The 20,853-nt window shown below is 39.5% G+C and overlaps 1 protein-coding gene across 9 annotated transcripts in view; it reads right to left on the bottom strand.

Annotated features, from left to right (window-relative positions):
• Positions 1-2,359: 2,359 nt before the first annotated feature.
• The window catches only part of mef2d (myocyte enhancer factor 2d), a 53,204-nt gene continuing 34,710 nt past the window's right edge, over positions 2,360-20,853 (bottom strand). For 4 of the 9 annotated variants that reach the window (XM_056761677.1, XM_056761674.1, XM_056761675.1 and 1 more), the window contains exons 5-13: positions 19,256-19,463; positions 18,025-18,081; positions 15,400-15,578; positions 14,699-14,728; positions 13,122-13,236; positions 12,639-12,843; positions 10,889-10,957; positions 7,233-7,283; positions 2,360-6,427 (exon numbers count right to left, since the gene is read on the bottom strand). In XM_056761677.1, the coding sequence (XP_056617655.1) occupies positions 6,055-6,427; positions 7,233-7,283; positions 10,889-10,957; positions 12,639-12,843; positions 13,122-13,236; positions 14,699-14,728; positions 15,400-15,578; positions 18,025-18,081; positions 19,256-19,463 (1,287 nt within the window). In that variant the 3' untranslated portion in view covers positions 2,360-6,054. The remainder of the gene's footprint in view (positions 6,428-7,232; positions 7,284-10,888; positions 10,958-12,638; positions 12,844-13,121; positions 13,237-14,698; positions 14,729-15,399; positions 15,579-18,024; positions 18,082-19,255; positions 19,464-20,853) is intronic. The other 5 variants (XM_056761682.1, XM_056761680.1, XM_056761679.1 and 2 more) reach the window with 4 other exon arrangements.

Here is a 20,853-nt window from a genome sequence, read left to right as displayed (position 1 = left end):
TCATGAATGCATAATTAACCAAAGCAAGTATTTTAAGACATTTTATAGTTAAGTTTGCTTTTCAATCATTTTCATTTCAACAATTTAAGTTTCCAATGCATAAGAACTCTGGTTGAACAGTCAGAATTTCTCTGTATGATAGTGGATCATTGAATTCCAGCAGGATTAATAGCTTAACCACATAATACAGATCTGAAAGAAAGAGGCCACACTGAAGGAGAGAAGGAATAAGGAACAATAAATAATAGATGACATCACCTCCTCATTTCCCTCTGTATGCATGCTGCTCCTCCCTTGTCACTGGTGGGGCTGTTAGGGGACAATGGCTGCTATATTGGACAAACACATCCACACTATAACCAAACATAAAAAATGGAACGAAGAATATGTGAACGACAGAAGAAATATAAGTCATGCGTCAAAGGTTTTTTTCTGAAAGTGTTCCAACTTACACACAGTAATACTGAAAAAATCTGGGTTTACACGGGTCTATTTACAGCTAAAACAAAATGAGGCAGGGCAATAGCTGGAGAAGTCAGATGCTTCAACACCTGTTTCCTGAGCACGAGGACGCACATGATCGCTTCTGATGCAACAGCTCGCAACTTTGTTTTATGAACAGCTGATCGAAGTAAAGCTTGTGGAATGACAGAATCTATTTCAATCTTAACCACATGCACAAGTGTGAATGTAGAGGGATATTTAAGTGGAATGACAGAATCCCACATGGCGTCCTACGAATAAATCCTAATAAGACTTAAAAGTGTTCAGAGGATGAGTGATGTTCAGAGTCTAATACCATCTGTCTCTATTGATTTAATATTGATTTACAATATCAGCGACGGATGCTCGTAAAATCAGGAAGGACACAGGATCTGACGCATTTACCATCAATCTTTGTAACTTACACATTGTAATGCCCATGTAATTCTGTTGTTATCTCCCATACGAAAGAAAACGTATAGTATCTGCTGTTTTTTATATTTTACGTTTTATTTGTATATGAATTTGTATTGTTCACAATAACCATTTTATCCATAGTTTTTGTATTGTAAAACTACTACAAATGGTTACAAATAAATAAATAATTAGACTACTTTTGTTCAAACAAAATGTATCATAAAATAAAACAATGGTCAATTCTCCATGAACATGAAGGGTGTACTGTAATAATTTGATTGAAATAATGTAGCTTATAGTAATATCTTAGTGCTTGGACCAGTAATAATCGTGATACTAACTAAGTATTTGTGAGGATTTTCCTGTTTATTATTCCTTCTCCTTATGCCCTAAATGTGTATGGGCATCAGAAACCGTAAGGCGCAGTGGGACATCCCTGCCACAGGTGTGGCCCATACAACTAAATGGGTTGAAATGGTCAATGTGTCGGTGTGTGATACAAAAATTGGTGAACTTTGTCATTCAGACAAACATTAAGTGTGGATCTGTTACAGACAGAAGCTCAATGATTGCACTAGACAGGGCAACTGACAAACTCAGCTGAAGCTGTGGGCAGATGAACAAAAGGGGATCAAAAGGGAATCGGTTTCAACCCCGACCATCTAAAAGCACACGTACAGGGCATTCACGATTTCAAAGTTCCTGAGACACCACGAGCTGTTACAAAACTATTTGTGTTTTTTAGCAACAACCCTTGTGTCTATATGAGGGATAAAACAATGAGTTCTCATTGTTTAATGTCAAGAAAATTTTGATTAAACTTTTCTGCTGAAAAAATGGTGTATGTGACTTTATAAAACTGATTTTAACAAACAAACAAGTAAACTAAAAAGGAAAATAACGTTTTGAGTTTTGAATGCTAACACAATGTAATGGAAAGGACTTAAGTTGAACGATGCTGACATCTAGTGGCAAGATACAAAAATGACTGAAGTTCAGACAAGATCGTCAAGGTTCAAAGAAAAATGTCAACCACACAATTAGCTTTAAAGTCTTAATGTAGAATTTAATGATAAAAAAAACCTCTGATGTTAAAACCAAACTGATGTTAAATAAAAATACAGAAAGCCGTATATTAATTGAGCCACAATAGACGTTTTGAATTTTGAATGCTGATACGAGATAATGGAAAGGACTAAAGTTGAACGATGCTGACATCTAGTGACAAGATAAAAAAATTATTGAAGTTCAAAAAAGATTGCCAAGGTTCAAAGCAATACGGCAATCTCACAATTGGTTCATGCAAAAATAACCAGATTTAAGCGAAAGGCATAATGTAGAATTTTTATAAAAAACACTGGTGTTAAGACGATACATTGTTATTCTTTCAATTTTGGATTATGATTACACATTCATCCACTTAAAAGCACATAATAACAGACGGACTCTTACTTCTGTGTAGGTCAACTTGTCTATTTAATATATAAAATACAATAAAACATACGCAAAAGGGGAGGGTCATAAAGGACAATGGATACTTTGGTACAATAACAAACACTCTTTTGTAAAAGCAGTATAGAATTTGTAATAACATATCAGTGCATACTTTGTTTATGAAAATATACACAAATTGTATATCATTCTCCGAAAACAACAGAATATTTTTTTATTTTTTTGTCTTTTTCTTTTTTTACAACAAAACTCAAAGCAGACTAGCCGAACACAATATATTAGCTATAATTTTTCTTTTTAAATGTTTTTTCTTCAATTTCTATTCTAGTTTTGTGTGTTGTATATTCTTATTGAAATTACAATTCAGTTTATTTATAATATGACTCATTCTTTGCTTGTCTGACGCCCATGCATTGTGTCTGATCAGAATAAATTAAATGTGTGGATGTCCCACCTTAACTATATGTAGATACTATTGTACAATTGACTAAAAATTGCAGCATTGAACTGGTCGTTCTATCAAACCTGTTTTATCGCTTCCCTCAATTAGCAAGAAGTACTAATATTACTACAACGGTTTTGTTTTACTTAATAAATCGTGCAATATTAGTAACACCCCTGTCAAGGAAAACAAAAAAACATTAAACAAACAACAAAAAAAGGAAAACAAAAAATATAATATATTTATATAATATTCATATAATAAAATAAAATAAAAATAGGATGCCTAACCTACACAAAAACCGCAGAAAAAAACTGTCTCTCTAAATTTATTATCATAATTACCATTTGCGATGATACCCATAATGGTAATGATAATTATCATAACAATTATAATAAAAACAGACATTAAAACTGTCACCAGCACAAATTAACACAAAAAAAAGTATGTGAGAATTTCTAGACATCATACAACGGGAATACAAGGGCCAAGGATAACCATTCAGTGGACGATTGTCTTTTCTTCGATTACTCAGATTCCTACTGTTATCGTGAGGTCCTTTGGGAAAGCGCTTTGAACGTCGTCTTACCCTTAAATCAGGCGCATTGCTTTACAGTCAACAGCTTCAAGTGTAAGGCTGTTTCCTTGAACGTACTTTTAAATTACTGCATTTGTTCAAAGCTCAGGACACAACAGTCTTTAAGTCAACAGAGGGTCTCCAGATGATTAAAATCTAGAAAACATACGCCCAGTAGCTATTGAACATCAGCCAGGTGGATAAGAATTCTGTGGCGTCCAGATCTAAAGCAAACATGAGTGCAGCCATTAAAAGGTGGACTCTCCGAGACTTAAAAACTCCCATATTGGTATCCATGTGTGTGTGTGTGTGTGTGTGTGTGTTATCTGGATTAAAGGTGGGTCACCTGTTGAGGTGAAATGAAATGGCTTCTGTCTTCCTCTGCGAGTGAGGGAGTGGAAAAAGGAGAAAAAGAAGAGAAAGATACTGAAGGAGAGGTGGTGGTGAGGTAGAGAAGCCAATGATATTTACGTCTCACCTTGGTGTTGAGAAAATTCTCTTACAACAGCTAAAACAAACGTAATTTTAAAACACTTAAGTCGTTTTTCTTGGGGGGACAAATACAACGTATTTAAAATCACTTTAATCCCTATCGCCCTCCTGCCGTATCTAAGACTTTCCTAACAGAATTGGTCTGTGACCACTAGATCGAAATAAAAAAAAATCGTCACGGAAACATCCTTCATCTTAGTCACTTCGAGAATACACTAATGCACAGAAAACAATTTGTGTACATCATTGTCACATTTGCAACACGTTTAAAGCCTAATCTAGATTTCAGTACAACATTCTATTTGTACGTCATATTTTTCCTTTTTTTACAAAACGTGACTTCTTTTATTACTGTTTACGGTGAAACGCGTGAAGTGCAATATAACCCATGATCTCACAAAACGTAACGTCCTTCCCTGAATGCTATAACATAAACATCTTATATACTGTACAGGGAGGCTTGTATTCCCTTCCGAGCTGTCCAGGAATCTCTCTAGAAAATTCATGCTGGGGATGTGAGGGACTGAAGGTGTAAATGATACATGAGGGAGGAGATGTGTCAATCATCCAGGAGCAGTCCTGAAATTCCTCTCTGGAAAATTGTGTGTTTGTAAGTGTGCGGAGAAGGGGGGGCATTTTAAAGTGCGCGCCTTTAGAATAAAAATGACAGAAAAGAGTCACGCTAAAAACAGTCAAATCCTCCCTTCTTCCTCTCCACCTTTCTAAATCACAACACGTTACAGTTTATTTACAGGTAGAGACGGTTCCACTGAGATTACAGCGCTGTTTTAGAAAGACCCGGCAGGGTATATGTGAACATACCTCGCTATGTACAATCTCAACTCCTCTACTCTCTCAGCACACACACACACACACACAGCGCTACAAGGGCACCAGACAGACTCTTTCCAGATCTCTCTGAGCTCTAGAGATCTACAAAAATGACCCAGCTGAGTTATCTACAACTTTAATATCCTTGCTTTCTGCCGGGTTGTGTGTTTGACATCAACCGTTTTGCTATACATAAACTTTGACTGAAACACTGAGAGAAATGTTGTATATACACGTCCTCAAACGTCTAAAAACACTTTACCCTGAGTTCCAAACAACTCAGGCTTTATCCACAACTTTTTCTAGAATCTTAAATTAATCATAAGCATAACTGAGCCAGACGGTTAACTAATTATTCTTAAAAATAATAAATACAGCATAATGTGCCAGACCGCTGTCGTCGTAAACAAGCAGAATTGAAGGATAACACAACCACGCGCTCCAAAACGCACAGCAGGCCGAGAACACTCAATTGTGTTTTCTGTAGGACAGATAGAGATTCGTTTCCACATCTACGGTCCATGCATCTTTGAGGATATTAAGCGGTGTTCTCATCTGAAACTCATACACACACACGATAGGACCGGTGCGAGACTGCGATATATAACAAATATTGAGAATATGATTGAGTGAAGTTTTGACTGAGTTGTGTCTCACAGCCGACACATACACACACACACAACGCTGAGTTTTTGCAAGATTTGAAAGACAAAGTAAATTCTACTTTAACTCCGTAACCAAAGGAACGTTGAGGCAGCCGCTCAAGCAAGGATGAAAAACGTAAAAAGGAAACACGATACTTCCCACAAAAAGAAATCGTTACAAAAACAAGATCTGAAAAAGAAAAACAGATTGCTTGTCTATACAAAATAACAAGCATTCGTATCGTTTCAACAGAGCGATGCTGCTGAACCTTCACACGGGTGGAGTGAGGTGGGTTGGCGGTAAGGCCTGTAAAATTTCCAATCCAGTCTGCCTTCTTGTGCCGTAATTCTGAACTGAGCAGGGAGAGAAGATCACAGACACGACCAGAAGCCCTTCTGTCTGGTCCATTACTTCAGTCTCGTATACATGTGTACACCTGGATTGGCAAGATCTTGTGTGTGTGTGTGTTTGTGCGAGCACATATGCATATTTTATATAAACATCTACACACACCGGTAAATATGAGCGTGTCTGAGAGTGAGACAGAAAGAAAGACAGGAAGAGAGAGAGAGACAGAGAGAAATACAGGCGCATGCATGTGTCTAAGTGCGGACTGAGATTCGCTGCTGAAAGCAGAGCCACTAGGGGTGTGTGTGTGTGAGTGTGTGTGTACATATTTGAGAGACGGTCGCTCTCTCTCTTTCTTCGTCAGCGTTTATGTCACCCAGGCGTCCAGTCTCATGCGTTTGACATTGGCTGACTCCTGCTGCTCCGACTGGGCAGGTTGATCTCCAGAAGCTCGGAGGTGACCCAGAGCGCTCAAGTTGAAGTCGGGCGGGCGCGGCTGACCGCCGTCATCCCGATCGCTGCCCTCGTAAGAGCTGCCGTTACTGCTGATGCTGTCGACCGGAGAGCGACCGGTGGGCTCCATACGCAGCGTCGTAGGGTACTGGGTCACGGTGAGGCCCGTCACTGTGGAACTGGGGGTGCTGCGATCCCGGTTTGGAGACACCGGCTCGGATTTGATGCTGATGTTGGGGTTAGTGTTAACCGTCAGAGTCGCTCCGTGAGGGATTGTTCCTACCGGCCTACAGCAGAGAGAGGGAAGGCAAGAGAGAGTTAACTACAGAGACTTCAGCATCACTACAGAGTACACCTGATACGCAACAAATAAAATAAAACAAAAAGTTACACTGTGCAACAGCTTGTTTTTGACTCGTTTTGAAAAGCCACGTCTCAACAGTACAACAAAGCGGCTATAAAATACACAGCATCTGGACATAAAAGATTTAACATCACTTTACTATAATCTTGTTAGCCATGCAGTCACAACCTGACTAGCTCCCTTTAACACAATACAACATGCCACATAACCTCAGTTGCAGTGTGTGTGTGTGTGTGTGTGTGTGTGTGTGTGTGTGTTGTATTATTTAGTGTGGCCTTATGTCATGTAGTATACAATTCCAATGATTTTTAAGAAAATTAAACAGAAAATTGGAGAGTAAAGGAAAAGAACGATTAAGGGCAAGGAAATAGAAAGGACAGAAAAGACATTGAAAGAGAGAAAGGACGAAGTGAGTGGGGAATGAAAGACGAAGAGTTTGGTCTTGTGAACTTGTGCAGGTTGATTGATGGCGGTGCAGGTGCTGTTTCAGTATGTTCTAATGCAAAACTGTAAGAAATGCCAACTCAGCAAAATCACTGACAAAGACAAAGCCCAGCTTCTTACAGCCAAACAGCCAAAGACAGATAGAGAGAGCTAAAGGAAGAACAGACAAGAGAGCGAGAAAGAGAGAGAGGGAGCGAGCGAGGCATAAGCGCCATTAGTGCATATACTGTAAAAACAACAAACGGAGAGGGACAGACGGAGAGAGGAGAAGCCAGATACAGTACCAGCTGAACCCTTCCTCCCTGCCCAAGAGTAAGCTGCCCTGAGAGGTCACACTGCAGAGAGAGAGACAGGAATCCCACTCTAGCATCTACAGTAATAAACATCATATCTCAAACAAACACACACGACTACATCTACTCATCTACAACAGTTTGACTGACAAAGACAGACATATATTAAAAGACTGTTGACATGGACTCTTCGGGAGATATGCAGGAGCGAAAGTACTTAGAGTATTAGAAATAACATATAGAAAAAATTCCCATACATTTGGGTTTTTAAGTTTGAAGCTACTATTGCTACACAAAATCTACATTATTTTGAAAATGCAAATAATCTCGCCAATACATACATTTGTAAATTGCAGTTTATACTGTGGACATGTTGGCGTAGTTGACAAATAAACTGTCCCATGTGTCCAATGGTGTAACAGCAAAACTTTAGAAAACAAATTATTAATAATTAATTATTTTATACAATTCATATTTATTTTCATAATATAAAATAGCCGCTTTTTTCCAACTTTTTTGCTGTCACAACATTTATATACATATTTTTTTAAATGTAACATAAGTTATAGAAAAGTAAACTGAATAAATATTTACTTACAAATAGTTTTAATTTTAGCAGATTTGTGACACTGACCAAGCTAAGGGAAAGTTCACCCCAAAATAAAAATTCTGTCATTGATTCACCATCATTGCATCCTTGAAAACCTGTATATGACCCTTTCTTCTGCGTGACACAAAAGAAGATATTTTCAGACAACTTTTTCCCCTAAATATCTTATTTTTGTTTTCTGCAGAAAAATGAAATTCATACAGGTTTGGAATGAAATGAGGGGGAGTAATGATTAAAAGATTAATTTTAGGGTGAATTATGCCTTTAAATCCTTTCCACAATAGGTCTGATACCCTTGGCTTCTCCGAGGCACACAAGTTGCTCTTTGGAACATTCTCAAATCATTCAGGGATATCATGGACCGCTTGAATGCATGGGATCATTACATCAGCAGGGTAACACACCCAACAGCAAGATAATTAATTTTGAATTCAATTTAAAGGGATACTTCACCAAAAAAAAAAATTCTGTCTTCATTTAGTCAGTTGTTCCAAATGTTCTGATGAACACAGAAAAATATATATTCGGATGATTTTTTCCCCCGTTGACTCCCATATTAGGAAACATTTATTTTTTGCAAAAGAAGAAATTTTGAAGAATGTCAGGAAACTGTCATGATTCTGCCTCATCATGTCATGTCTTTCTTGATCTTGTGGCAGAGTCATGGCAAAGCCTTAGATTTTATGTGGAGAGAGACATTTTGGCCAATTGGCCTTCCATTTTCTCTCTTCTGTGTCGTCTCTGTTTCCGCCCTCTCGTTTCTTGTTTAGCTTCCCGCCTGTGTCTCATCACCCTCACCTGCCCATAGTTAATTAACCTTTGTAAGTCTCCCTATATTATGCCCTTGTGTTTTCTGTCCTGTGCCAGTTCGTTTCGTATTATGTCTTTATGACGTTACGTCTTGTTCATGTTTTTTTTTACATTCAAAGTCAAGTTAAGTCTAGTCAGTTTAAGTTCAGTGTTGTTTTGTCCAGTTTTAGTTAGATTACGTTCCTGTGTTATTTGCCTGTTTTACAATTCCCCTGTCATTATTGTTTTACACCCTTGTGGGCCTTTGTTTTGTCTTTTATAAATAAATCATTGTGTGTGTAAACCCCTTCACTGCTGCCTGCGCTTGGGTTCTACCACGTGTTTCATGACAGGAAACCGTTATGGGGAACTTTAGACTACCATTGTATTTTTTCCTACTATGGTAGTCAATGGGGTGCAAAATCTGTCTGGTTAGAATCATTCTTGCGAATATCTTTCTCTGTGTTCATCAGAACAAACAAATACAGATTTGGAACAACTCGAAGGTGAGTAAATAATAACAGAATATTCATTTTTGGGTGAAGTTTCCCCTTTAACCTTTCTCTTAAATAAATGTCAAATTATGCATTCAATTGAAAAAATGCAAAATAGAAGCACTAGTGGTCTCAGACCTTTCAACCCTACTGCATACAGACCGGTTAGTGAATGCACTTGTGAAATATATCCACATGTTGAATCCAAAAGAATTATTCAACCCTCATGCATAGCAGAGTGAATCTTTACTGTCTCTACAGCACCGGTCAGAAGAAGCCTGACCGCATTGGCCATAAAGCTCATAGAGGCACGACGCAGCAGTACACGACTTGATGACATGGGAACAGAAGACAGTCGGGGCGCTCTCACTGCACCATTAGCATTTATATTAGAAGTAACAGGGAGCCAAGCCACAGTGAGACATAATGACAGGTTCCTCGGGCATAATGAGAAGGAAATTCATTTTACTGTACATGTGTGGAGAACCCGGCAGCTGGTGCCAAGGGAGAGGGGCATACTGATAAAGTGCAAAGATATGAGGTGTCAGGATTACTGATCAATGAAATCATCTCGCTGGCAGATGCTGGGGATGTACCCTCTGCTGTAAACACAGAAACCTTGTCTATTTTAACAGCATTAATATCGTCTTAAAACTGAGACTGAAGAGTCTATCAAATATGGAATGTTATTAAAACTGTACTTAAGCCTCCTTGTGGTGCAAGAGAGAAACTGCGGTTTTATTGACGGACCTCAAAATTGAGTATATCACCACAGGTCAACCATAGAAGGAAAAATTGCTTTAAACATTCTTTGTTCAGTTCAACAAAATATAAGATATTATAAAGAATGTAGAAAAGCAAACAGTTCTGAGGCACTTTTGACTATCATTGTCATTTTTCCTACTATGGTAGTCAATGGTGGCCAATAGCTGTTTGGTTACAAGCATTCTTTCAAATATTTTTCACTGCGTCCCTCAGAACAAAGACATTTATATAGGTTTGGAAGAACTTGGGGGTGAGTAAATGAAGACAGCGATTTCCTTTTTGGGTGAACTGTCCATTTGACAGTAACACACCGCTTAATGTATTATATTGTAGTTCTCTAAAACTGTTAAATTATGGGCTTTGCTGTCAGTACAGTTTATCGAAAAACATCATATTGTGACCTTCTGCTGCAAAAAACGAACTAAATTATATAACAGGTGTGATAGTAGAGGTGATTCAGGGCAGGACGGGCTGGTGTGATGAACGTGTGGCCAGGCAGAAGGTTACACACGGATGGATGAAACCCGGAGAGTCCTGACCCACTTGGGAGGACATGACAGAGATGTCTGTCCTACTTTTGACTTCCGATTTCTACCTGCTTCATTTCTGTGTCGCAAACGCTCCATATTCATTACAAAACAACAATCGAAAGCTCCTATAAATCTGTTTACGTCAACCACAGGACACTGGATGGAAAACAAGAAAGGAATATTTATATATATTGACACATAGAACCACGCACTGATGCTATATTTGGAACGAACAAATAGACTGATGAGATGGTCAACTGTGATGCGACAGATCGGATGCGCGCACACTTCCGTGCCCGGTCCGAGGAGGTAACCATGACGACTAGGGCTGTGGCAGGGGATAGACAGGACACCAACACATAATAGGCTGACACAGAGCACCCACAAAATATGACTGGCTAACACAGAGAGGCCACAGTTTGATTGGCCGATACGGAACGCCCACAGGGCTCTATTCACCTGAGATTAGCAGCCAGACCAGAGATGCAGTGAGCCATCTCTCCGTTCTGTTTGTCTGAGCCCCACATGCTGTAAACAAACGAGAGAAAGCAAACATACACACGGCAGGTTAGACCTGCGCCAGAAATCAACACATCTCTACACGGCATTAACAGAAGAGCACCCCTCCAACAGTCATGCAAATGAGAGCATAGCACAGTGCTCACCCAGCTGTTAGCAGGCATTAAAGCCAGACTAGTACATCTCAATGTTCGTGCCCCATAGGGAACAAAGGGGAGGGCAGAGATGAAAAAGAGACAGAGAGGAGTGAGATAGAGAGGAAAACGTCTGTGCGCGCGACCCGCGAGAGTTATTTAGGTCAATCTCTGAGGGAGAACACGCAGCCGCTAGGTTTCGTGCTACAGATGATCGCTGGTCTCTACGGTCATTACTTCTGTTTAAAAATGTTGACGCAAGAGCTAATACGAGATCATGCCACCTGCTATATTGAATGTTCACTGAAGGCAATGAAGAACTATGAAAAAAAGTCAAAACTATTCTCACTAGATGGACAGGTTACGCTAATAATGTGACGTAGCGGCAAGAAAGAAAGAAAGGGGCAGCGAAGGCATTCAAATGTTCTGTTGCACCCCGAACATTAAATTAAGACCTGAAAATGAAACGCTAAAATCCGGAGGTCTAGATTGAGTCACAAAGCTGTTAAAACACTGCAGAGAGACACGAAACGCAACAAGATTAGGAAGGTGTTAATGAGGTTAGACACTTGAGAGGTAAAATTCATAATAAAAACATTATAATTTACATGTACAAAGCCACTGGAGCCCACCGAGTGAATCTCTTACAGTTGTCTGCCTACAACGTCCAAAAATACTGTCTAAGAAGGGAACTAAGTAGGCAGCTGCCACCGATTGTAAGGCTTATAAAAGTTCTACTGCAACTCAAAGTATTGGAGACGATGGTCAGTTTAAGGCTCAAATGTATCTACAGAATTGAATGAATATTTTAAGTCTAAATACAGCCGCAGAAAAAAACTAAGAGACCATTTCAAAGACCTTTACTTTTTATAGATTTGAGTTTAGGTAAAATTGTTATTTTTGTTTTATTCTGTGAACTACTAACAATATTTCATATAAAATTTGCGTATATCTGCAGAAAGATGCTCTGTATTTTTCAGACCTGAAATACTGCATAGAAAACAAGTTCATATTCACTTTTAAGCAATTCAACAGTAATACTAAAAAAATGTACACAATTCATTTTTATGTGATAACCTCAATTTTGATCACAGTTTTTTGTCTTGTCATGTTTTCAGTCTTTCACATTGCTGTTGGATGACTTTACGTTACTCCTGAGGTCTGATTTTGTTGAAATTCAACAGATGCTGAACTGGAATGGCCACATTACATCTAGAAATGCTGAATAAATTAACATTTGGAATGGTCTCTTAATTTTTTCCATGGCTATATACGCTTGCATTTAACCTTCAAAAAATGTGATCACCTTTAACTTTATCGAAGTCCAAGATAACACATTCCAGCGTTTGTCTTAAAAAACTACTGAGGCTTATCAAATTAAACCTTGTCTCTACACTGCATACAGAAACAGGAAGTAGATGTGGTGCATGTGGGCTCACACCATGGACATGTGGTTAGTGAAAAATCATGTGCAGGTGTGAGTATATGTGAGAGTGAAAGAGAGAGGGAGAGAGAGAAAGAATGAGAGAGAGGGTTTGTGAAATTATAATACGTACACAAGGTTACTTAGGGAGGCCAGAGTTAGCTGCTGTGGTTGTTGTTGCTGCTGCTGAGACTGTTGCTGGGAAACAGATGGCTGCTGCTGTTGTTGCTGGGATACTGATGGCTGCTGCTGCCAAGTGGTCATGTTGCTTGGCAACAGTGCACCCGACGGCGTAAAGGCCTGGAGGGCTGTGAGATCTGCACTTGTTAGCTGGTACTCTGCATGAAAACAAAGCAGAACGTTTCCTAATGTAAAGTTTCTTTTCATATTCAAATTATATGTCAGTGATAAATCTAGCTTTGAAATAAAAAAAAGATGTGAAATAACAAAGTAAATTTGTGAATTTTTTTAAAAGAGGTCCTCTTTTAAACTGTAACGGTCAGCATGTTCAAATATACGTGTATATATAGGTACGTATAAAGAAATAATCTCTCAAGAGTGCGCCAGCCTGTGGAGTGACGAATGTCTCGGCTTCTGACTATGATGTCATTTTCACCTGTGTTGTAGGCGGTTGCCATGGAGAATGGAGTCAGGAGGCTTGGCGTTGCCACGGAAACCACCGGTGTGGTAAGAGACTGGGACACTTGAGAGGCGCCTATCCGCTGAGCATTCTGGAAATTTAGAGATAGAGGGAAAGGGTGAGAAGTGCATGAGATTATCCTTACAAGGGAACAAAATGCACCAACACAGCATCACAAGCTCCATAATATTACATCTTTAAAAATTATTTTATATAATCTTATCAACAAATTCATCAAATTCTAGATATTCCTGAGGATGAAACAGTTCGATCTTAGTACTATCACTATCACTATGTACTAACAACATCTCTAAACAGCTGTAATCAAACTTAAATCTTTTTTCTAATATTCTCAATATTTCAGATTTGTTCTCTTTTCTAGCAAATATGTAAAAAATATCAATTTGCCCAAGAAGTAACATTCAAAAAGACTATAAAACTATTCCTTATGCACTGGCAATTTTTTCCTGATCTAAATATAAACCTCACCAATTTCCTTAGATTTATAGTACAAAAGCAAAAAATATTCACAAAAAATAATGGGATTGCTCATTGAAATACAATTACTACCCATGCTCATGTCTTTTTAAACCTGTAAGACTTTGCTGTATGACTTAAAACATTTTTGAATGAACGACCGTTCCCTTAAGGTACATCCTCTGAAAAACAAGTATTATCTTATGCAGAAAGAAATGCTTCTCAAATCAAGTATTCTAGTTTTACGGATGCTTGAACTACATGACACATAATAAAAAACATGTAAAGTGTCCGCAGGGCAAACCAGTGTCAAACATTACACTTCGAACGTCCTGATGACTGTAAAAATGGTTTATTAAAACACTACAGTAGCATCAGTCAACTGACTCCCATGATTCATCGGTAGTAAAACACTTGTTTGCTCTGCGCATGCAGATGCAGAGATGGGTGAAGCATCTTCAACCTCAAATCTAAATGTGCATGCACTACATTTAATGTGTCATTGGATGACAATCATTAGTGAAGATAGAAAGAAGTGAGACAGGAAGAAAGAGACAGACAGATGAATTGATCTGTGGAGTGAGAGCTTCTGCTTCAATGATTTCTCTTCAATCCAGTGTGTCTGACTCATATTAGATCAACACATGCATTTGTGCATCTTGCCTTGAGAATGTGTGTGAATTTGCGTCTGTTTGTTCTGCATTGAAAGTGACTGTGTGTGCATTCATTTAATACAGCTCAGTGCGCACAATAATCGAGCAGAAACAAACAGCACACCTTTAACTAATTCACAGACCACTTATTATTATTCTTATCAAAAACAAAGCATAATCCTTAATAATAATGCACTTCAATCCAATACAGAAATCAATGTGAAGTGTGTGTTTGGTTGAATAATAATCACCAAAATAGTTTATAATAGTGGCACACGCTGTAGATGAAAGTGTATCAAGCAAAACATTGACCTCCAATAAAACACAATGTGACATTCATTGCACATCATCCATTATAAATGTTCACCAAATGTTGTCAAAACGTTCACAGCACAACAGCCAAAAGAACTGAGCTGTATTCACCTCACTCACCAACTCCAGTTCTTCATCTGTCTGCGAGGCCAGAAACGAGAAAACAGATTACACACAGACCCGTTTACACCTGTTTTAACATCTGTTCCGGCTGATCCGATCACAAGTGGTCAGGCGACACTTAGCCCCGGACGCCTGCTAGTGACACATGTCTCCTATGACATTGACTAACTTGTGATCGGATTCCGAAGGTAGGGTCACTCATTTCATGACAGCACACATTCCTTACTACATCATGTTTAGCACACGATATTACTATTTTAATGCAGTGGATGATTGACAGTTGAGTAGGTGGACCTTCACCTAGGATCAGGATGGACAAGAATTTACACCTCGAATGTGATTGTGGTCACAGAACCCTTTTACAACTTTATTTAGCACTGTTCACAGACTCCAGAGATGGATCTCAATACAAGGTGTAAATGAGGCCACACACAATCTGACGTGTATGAATCAGCTTATCTGACAGCTTTATTCGCTTCCCTCTCATAAGTATCTCATGTTTCTTGTGCGAAGCTTCTGTGTAGAATCACACTGACAGGACTCTCAGTCACAGTCCAAATGTGAACAAACGCATCGCTTTGGAGCTTCAATGTTTTGAAAGGAGCACCAATCAAACCCTGTTGTCAGTATGCTATAATATGGCACAAATTTAATTTTTTGGTACCGTAGTGCGATGTGAAAGTGCTCACCAGCTGCATGAGGCCTTTGCCGCTCTGGGAGGTGATGACCCGAAGGTCCGGCTTACGAATGTTCACCATCTGAGTGCTGGGCGGAGGGGGAGACTTGGCCGGAACTACTTTCCCCATGCTGTTGCCGTTGGAGACTGAAAGGAGTCCTGGGGAGGCCCTGGCACTGACGTAACCATTGGCTGCAGAGGGGGGAGGAGAGGCAAAAAGAGAGATGTCAACAAAGCACTTGTACACGCAAGAAAAACCTAATTTGTTCTGACATAACAAAATGTATTGAATTTGCTGTTTTGATCAGACATACCATCCAAAAACATCACATATTCAGATACAGAAACACCATCATATTTTCCGTTTTCCATAATTGGTGTTGCTGTGAAAAACGCAATAATTGCCCACCAGGGAAAATAATCCTATTAACGTCTCACTCACGCTGGCAGATGTGATTTCTGGAACTTTGTGTCGTAAACCAAATCCTGTGTTTTTTGGATTACAACTCTATTATGTGTAATTGGAGGATTAATAGCGACTGGTTTCGAGTCTTGGAGAACCGCATTCCTGTAAACGTAATTCGTGCGCATGTACGCACGCAAGCACACGCACACAAGGAAGGGATCAGTATGTAATACACTAGTTCATCCTGTTCCACGGCTCTTTTCCCAGCTTTGTTATCAAAATATTTGCGTTCCATTTTGCGTATGATGTAGCAGTACTCGTTATGCCTGATCTGCTCGAATCAAAGAATGCAGTAGTGTTTTCAAAGGAAAACGATCTGTGTTTTGTGTACAAAATCTAAGAGAATGACCACCAGAAAGAGCCAAAAAGAGAGAGAAAGAGAAAATGGGACTTTCCCAATGTTTTCCCACATTCTGGAATTGAGTATCACTCTTCTCTCAGCAAAACACAGCACGTCACTCGCTACTGCTATGGCAACGCGCTCAGCTGAACAGAAATATCCCTAATATTTTTAGAAATGCTATTTTTACTTTTATACTGTTGTACTGCTTCCGAAAAGTTTCTGCGTGCTTAACTTAATTAAAATAAAATTCTATCAAACGTAACATAGTCTCCTAATGAATCATTTATGAGCGTCAAACCGGAGAGAGACTTATGCTTCAGTTGAATATTTTACCCCGTCTGAGCTCCTGTTACAGGGCAACAACAACTGTGTACCGACCGCGTGCACGCAGCGACTGCGTCAGCAGCTCTGAATGGAAAGAGATTGCAAGGGGAGCTGCAATTCTCTGGCAGGAGACAAGAGACATGCTCAGCTGTTCTTTGCCCCAGGAAACACAGATTTAACTTCTGTCTGATTTCTGGATAGGGGTGGGGGCGGAAACATGTGTAGAAACATGCTTGTTTATGTTCTACACGCCTGCGTCTGAGAACATGCTGGTTAATACAGTGGACGTGAGTATATATGAGAAAGTTTTGTTGAAGTTGTGTTTGTAAAAAACATGTTGTGTGATTTTGTTCTCTATTTATCTTTACTTCAAATGCCTGACTGCTTTTTTCTTTCCATCTCTGTCCAATGCTTGCTTTCTCTCTCTCTCTCGCGCGCTCTCTCATGGGAATTGTAGGAATGCTACGTGACGTCAATACTGACATTCCCTGAGCAACAGCTGAGAATGGAGGGAAGGGAGGGGCAATGGACGGAGAGAATGAGAAACAGACAGGGAAAAAGAGTTTGGTAAAAGTTTCCTGGGAAATCCTTTATGCACTTTATATATAAATAGATTCGCAAGAAAACACAACAGGTGCTTTCCAGAGGCCACTTGTTTCAAATCCTTATTATTCTCTTTTTTTTGCAGTGGAATCTGTAGTGATTCATGATACGAAGCACCAAAAAAGAAATAATTCACCTGTTTACACAACTTGAGTTACACTGTACAGCTGTACAATAGCTTTGTGCAAATACGCCCTTGTAAATCCACGTTCAAAGTACAGAAAAGAAGTGCTTAACATCTCATTTTGTTTCAAAAATAGGGAACAATTATAGCCAAACAATTCCTTTAAAATGCCCATGTCACCCATTTGTTTGTAAGGTTCATAGGCTGAAGAATTTTCAGCTGTCAGGAACTGTCACGATTGACAGGAAGGAGAGAGGGCGGTGTGACAGAAAAGCAGAGAGGGCTGTGCTGGTTTGCACTGGATATCCAGAATGTCATGAGTGAAACATTAAAAGAGCTTAAATATGCATGGCTCAGAAATGGAATAGAAGAAACAAAAAGCGAAAGATGAGGAAATGGAAGTAGAGAGTAGGAAAATTGACATGGATGCTGTTGACCCATAGCATTTATGTCACTCATGGCCATGGTCCCATGAGAGTGTTTACAGACATGCTTGGAGAGGACAGCGTGAGCCTCAGCTGTCACAAATGAACAGGTGTGTAAGTGTACGGTGGATGTCCGAAAGCTCACTCACTGTGTCTGGAAGACCTTCACTGTGCTAAAAATCACAGCAAGATCAAATCTTATTGGACGAGACTGAAATAACCTTGCACCTCTTTTGTGTGCTCTTTGATTTTAGCCAGTTTGACTCTATGCATGATGACTAATGCATCATTTAGGATGTTTGGTGAAAATCAAGAGGTGCAACTGAGGCCCAAAAAAGGGAAAAAAGACTTACCCACAGGGCTCGGGCACCCGCCATTTGAATTGTTGAGGTCACCTCCCAGCAGGGCACCTGGACACAGGACAGAATAAGTATAGATTACGGACTCTAAATTAAGAACTAAAATCAAAAAATAATCTTCTAAAGATAAAATTCTGGAGCAAATATAATTCGTTTACATGCCATATTTAGAACGGGTATTTTAGGTGGTCGGCCTCTCAGATTGCCGTTCACACCTGCTATGAACATGTGTCTCAAAGCGTCTCCAGAGAGCACTTGTGTTGTCTGAGATTTTGTTGGGGAGGGTCTCCGATTTCACGACTACACACATAACTTAATGTCAGCGATAAGTTTTAAAGTTTAGCGAAGATATTTAGTAAAATCATTTCGACTTTATTTTATTAATTCAAAAAGTTCACCCAAAATTGAAAAATCTCTCATTATTTACTTAGCCTCTTGTAATTTCAAACTTGTATGAGTCTACTCTGTCTTCTTCAGAACACAAAAGAAGATCTTTTGAAGAATGATAGCCAACAATGGCACTTCAATGTATGGACACAAAACCAATGCAAGTCAATGGGTATCGCTGTTGTTATTCATTTTAAAGTTTTACTAAATTAATATTACATATAAGAATTTATAGTCTGTTTAATATTTGAACTGTGTTTATCTCTACCTTATCTTAAACGTGTGCTTAAAACATATTGACTATAAGCAAATAATTTAATGTACAGCTGCTTTGTAACAATGAAAATTGTCAAAGACTAAATGATGACCTTTGGGCAGTTGTTGTAAAACTATTATACAGGAATGATGCGTTGCTGAAACAAGCATCATTCCTGTATAAGTGTCATAAGCACTTATCTCTGAAAAATCTAAATTTGGCCTCGACCACCTGTGATTGAATCTTCCGAGACTAATAGCAGGTCTTTGATCACCTTCTGTCAATCATCAACGTTTTCATTAATCAAAAATAAACAAATAAAGCCAAACTCAGCTGACATGCAGTAACACAATTATCCATACACTATGCGACCACTCCAGAGCATAAAGGTATGACAGCGATACTGCTTCACAGCTATGCATAAATCAGCGGCGTGTCTTAGAGACAGCTGCTCTGGGTAATCCAACACCCGCAGGGCGACATTATAACTGCAAATACACGACACGATTTACTACCTCCTCTTTCATGCTGTGCTTACTGGTACCCAGCCCCACTAAATTTCTCACAAATTTTCTCCCTCACCTGCACTGGCAGGTCTCTGTGGCAGGCCTGGAGACACCGTGTTCCTTTGGTGCTGTGGTTGCTGTGGTGACAGCAGACGCGGGTCTGTGAGCGTGGAGGTGATGAAGGAAGTGGTGACGAGGCTGCTGGGATTGCTGAATGGCAGAGGGCTCTGATTGGACACCGGAACTGTGACTGGCATGGAAAAGGTGGGCCCTGGCACTGTGGACTGATAAAGCACAGACAGAGCAAAATGGGTTAGCGATGTCACCGCACATGTGCACATTGAGACGACATCGGCTCACGCAAACGCCATTGCATTTGGAAACACACTGTTTTAATAGCATGCAGTGACCTGTGCATACATCTCCAAAGCAGAGCACGTGGGGCACATAAAGAGTTGAGGTGAAGAGTTATTTTCTCAAGGAATGGGTCACTTTTAAGATGCATTTAAAGGTGTGAATAATCCAGGCTGGAAATAAAGGAACAAACAAGAAATCAAATACGTTCTAGATTTGAAAAAAGAAAATATATAGTTTTAGGTGTGTTTTTCATATGTCGAATTGATCCTAATAATACAATAATAAACAGTGGTGTGTGATAGTTGCTTATACGGCACTAGGTAATAACCCACGGCGTCAAAAAGACTCAGGTGTTTTAAACAATGGCCATGTGGCCGTGACAACTCTTAAGTCAGCCGATCGTTGTTCTTTTGCTTTCAGAAGCACAAGCATTAGGCAGCTTCTGCAGTCAGTGGACTCAAACTGTCCAGATGCTCTGATGGAGACCCATTTTCCCATGATCCTCAGCAAAACCAGGGCCTCTAAAATTAGAATGTGGGCCGAACTAGGCCTCCAGTGTTCAGGGGGACCCAGTTTGATAGTTAGTCTGGCTGTACCTCTGTCCTTCTCTCTTTCCTCTCTCTCTTTCTGAGCTGCAGTAGAAAAACTTAATTTGAAGTGCGTTGATTATGGTCCCTTAACTCGCTCAGAGCCGTCTGTGGGGTTTAGCCTCCTACAGTGTTGCTATACAAAAATTTGAGAATCCAAACAGTGATACATCACTAGGGGCCCTTCCAAAGCAATAGTCTGGGTTAAATACAAGTTAAGCTCTGTATTGATCTATTACAAGGGAACTGATTTAAATAGATTGTAAGGGTAGGCTTTACTAATCTGACTGTATTGTAAATCGTAAACTCAGGCAACGGTCCATTAGTAATCCATGTAGCAAAGCTTACTATTGGCAGAGCCAGCTACTAGGTTCCAGCACTGCACTCAGGCCAGGCAAGGTGAGGGGGTGGGAGTATGGTGAGGGTTTAGTGCAAGGTGAGCAGCTAGTTTTAAATATGGAGCACCAACTAGAAACCTTAATCCATTTACACGGGCAAAATAAACGTGCTATACTTCAAATCTAGTGTGGAGATTTAAAAATTTGAGATGAATGCAAATGATCGAGGATAATCTCAGTCTAGACACATGGAAATATACTTTGACAAGAATGACACACTTGATACTAAAAGAGATAGTCTTCTGTTTAGGAAGAGTGTGACTGGAAAATGCAATGCAGATCTCTATTGGTCAGTTCATCTTTCTGAGTGATTGTGATTGGCTAATGTTGGG

Source organism: Triplophysa dalaica, chromosome 12 (genome assembly GCF_015846415.1).
Source record: "Triplophysa dalaica isolate WHDGS20190420 chromosome 12, ASM1584641v1, whole genome shotgun sequence".
Classification (NCBI taxonomy): Eukaryota; Metazoa; Chordata; class Actinopteri; order Cypriniformes; family Nemacheilidae; genus Triplophysa; species Triplophysa dalaica.
Note: the sequence above shows the minus strand (reverse complement) of the source record. Positions and strands in the feature narration are given on the sequence as shown.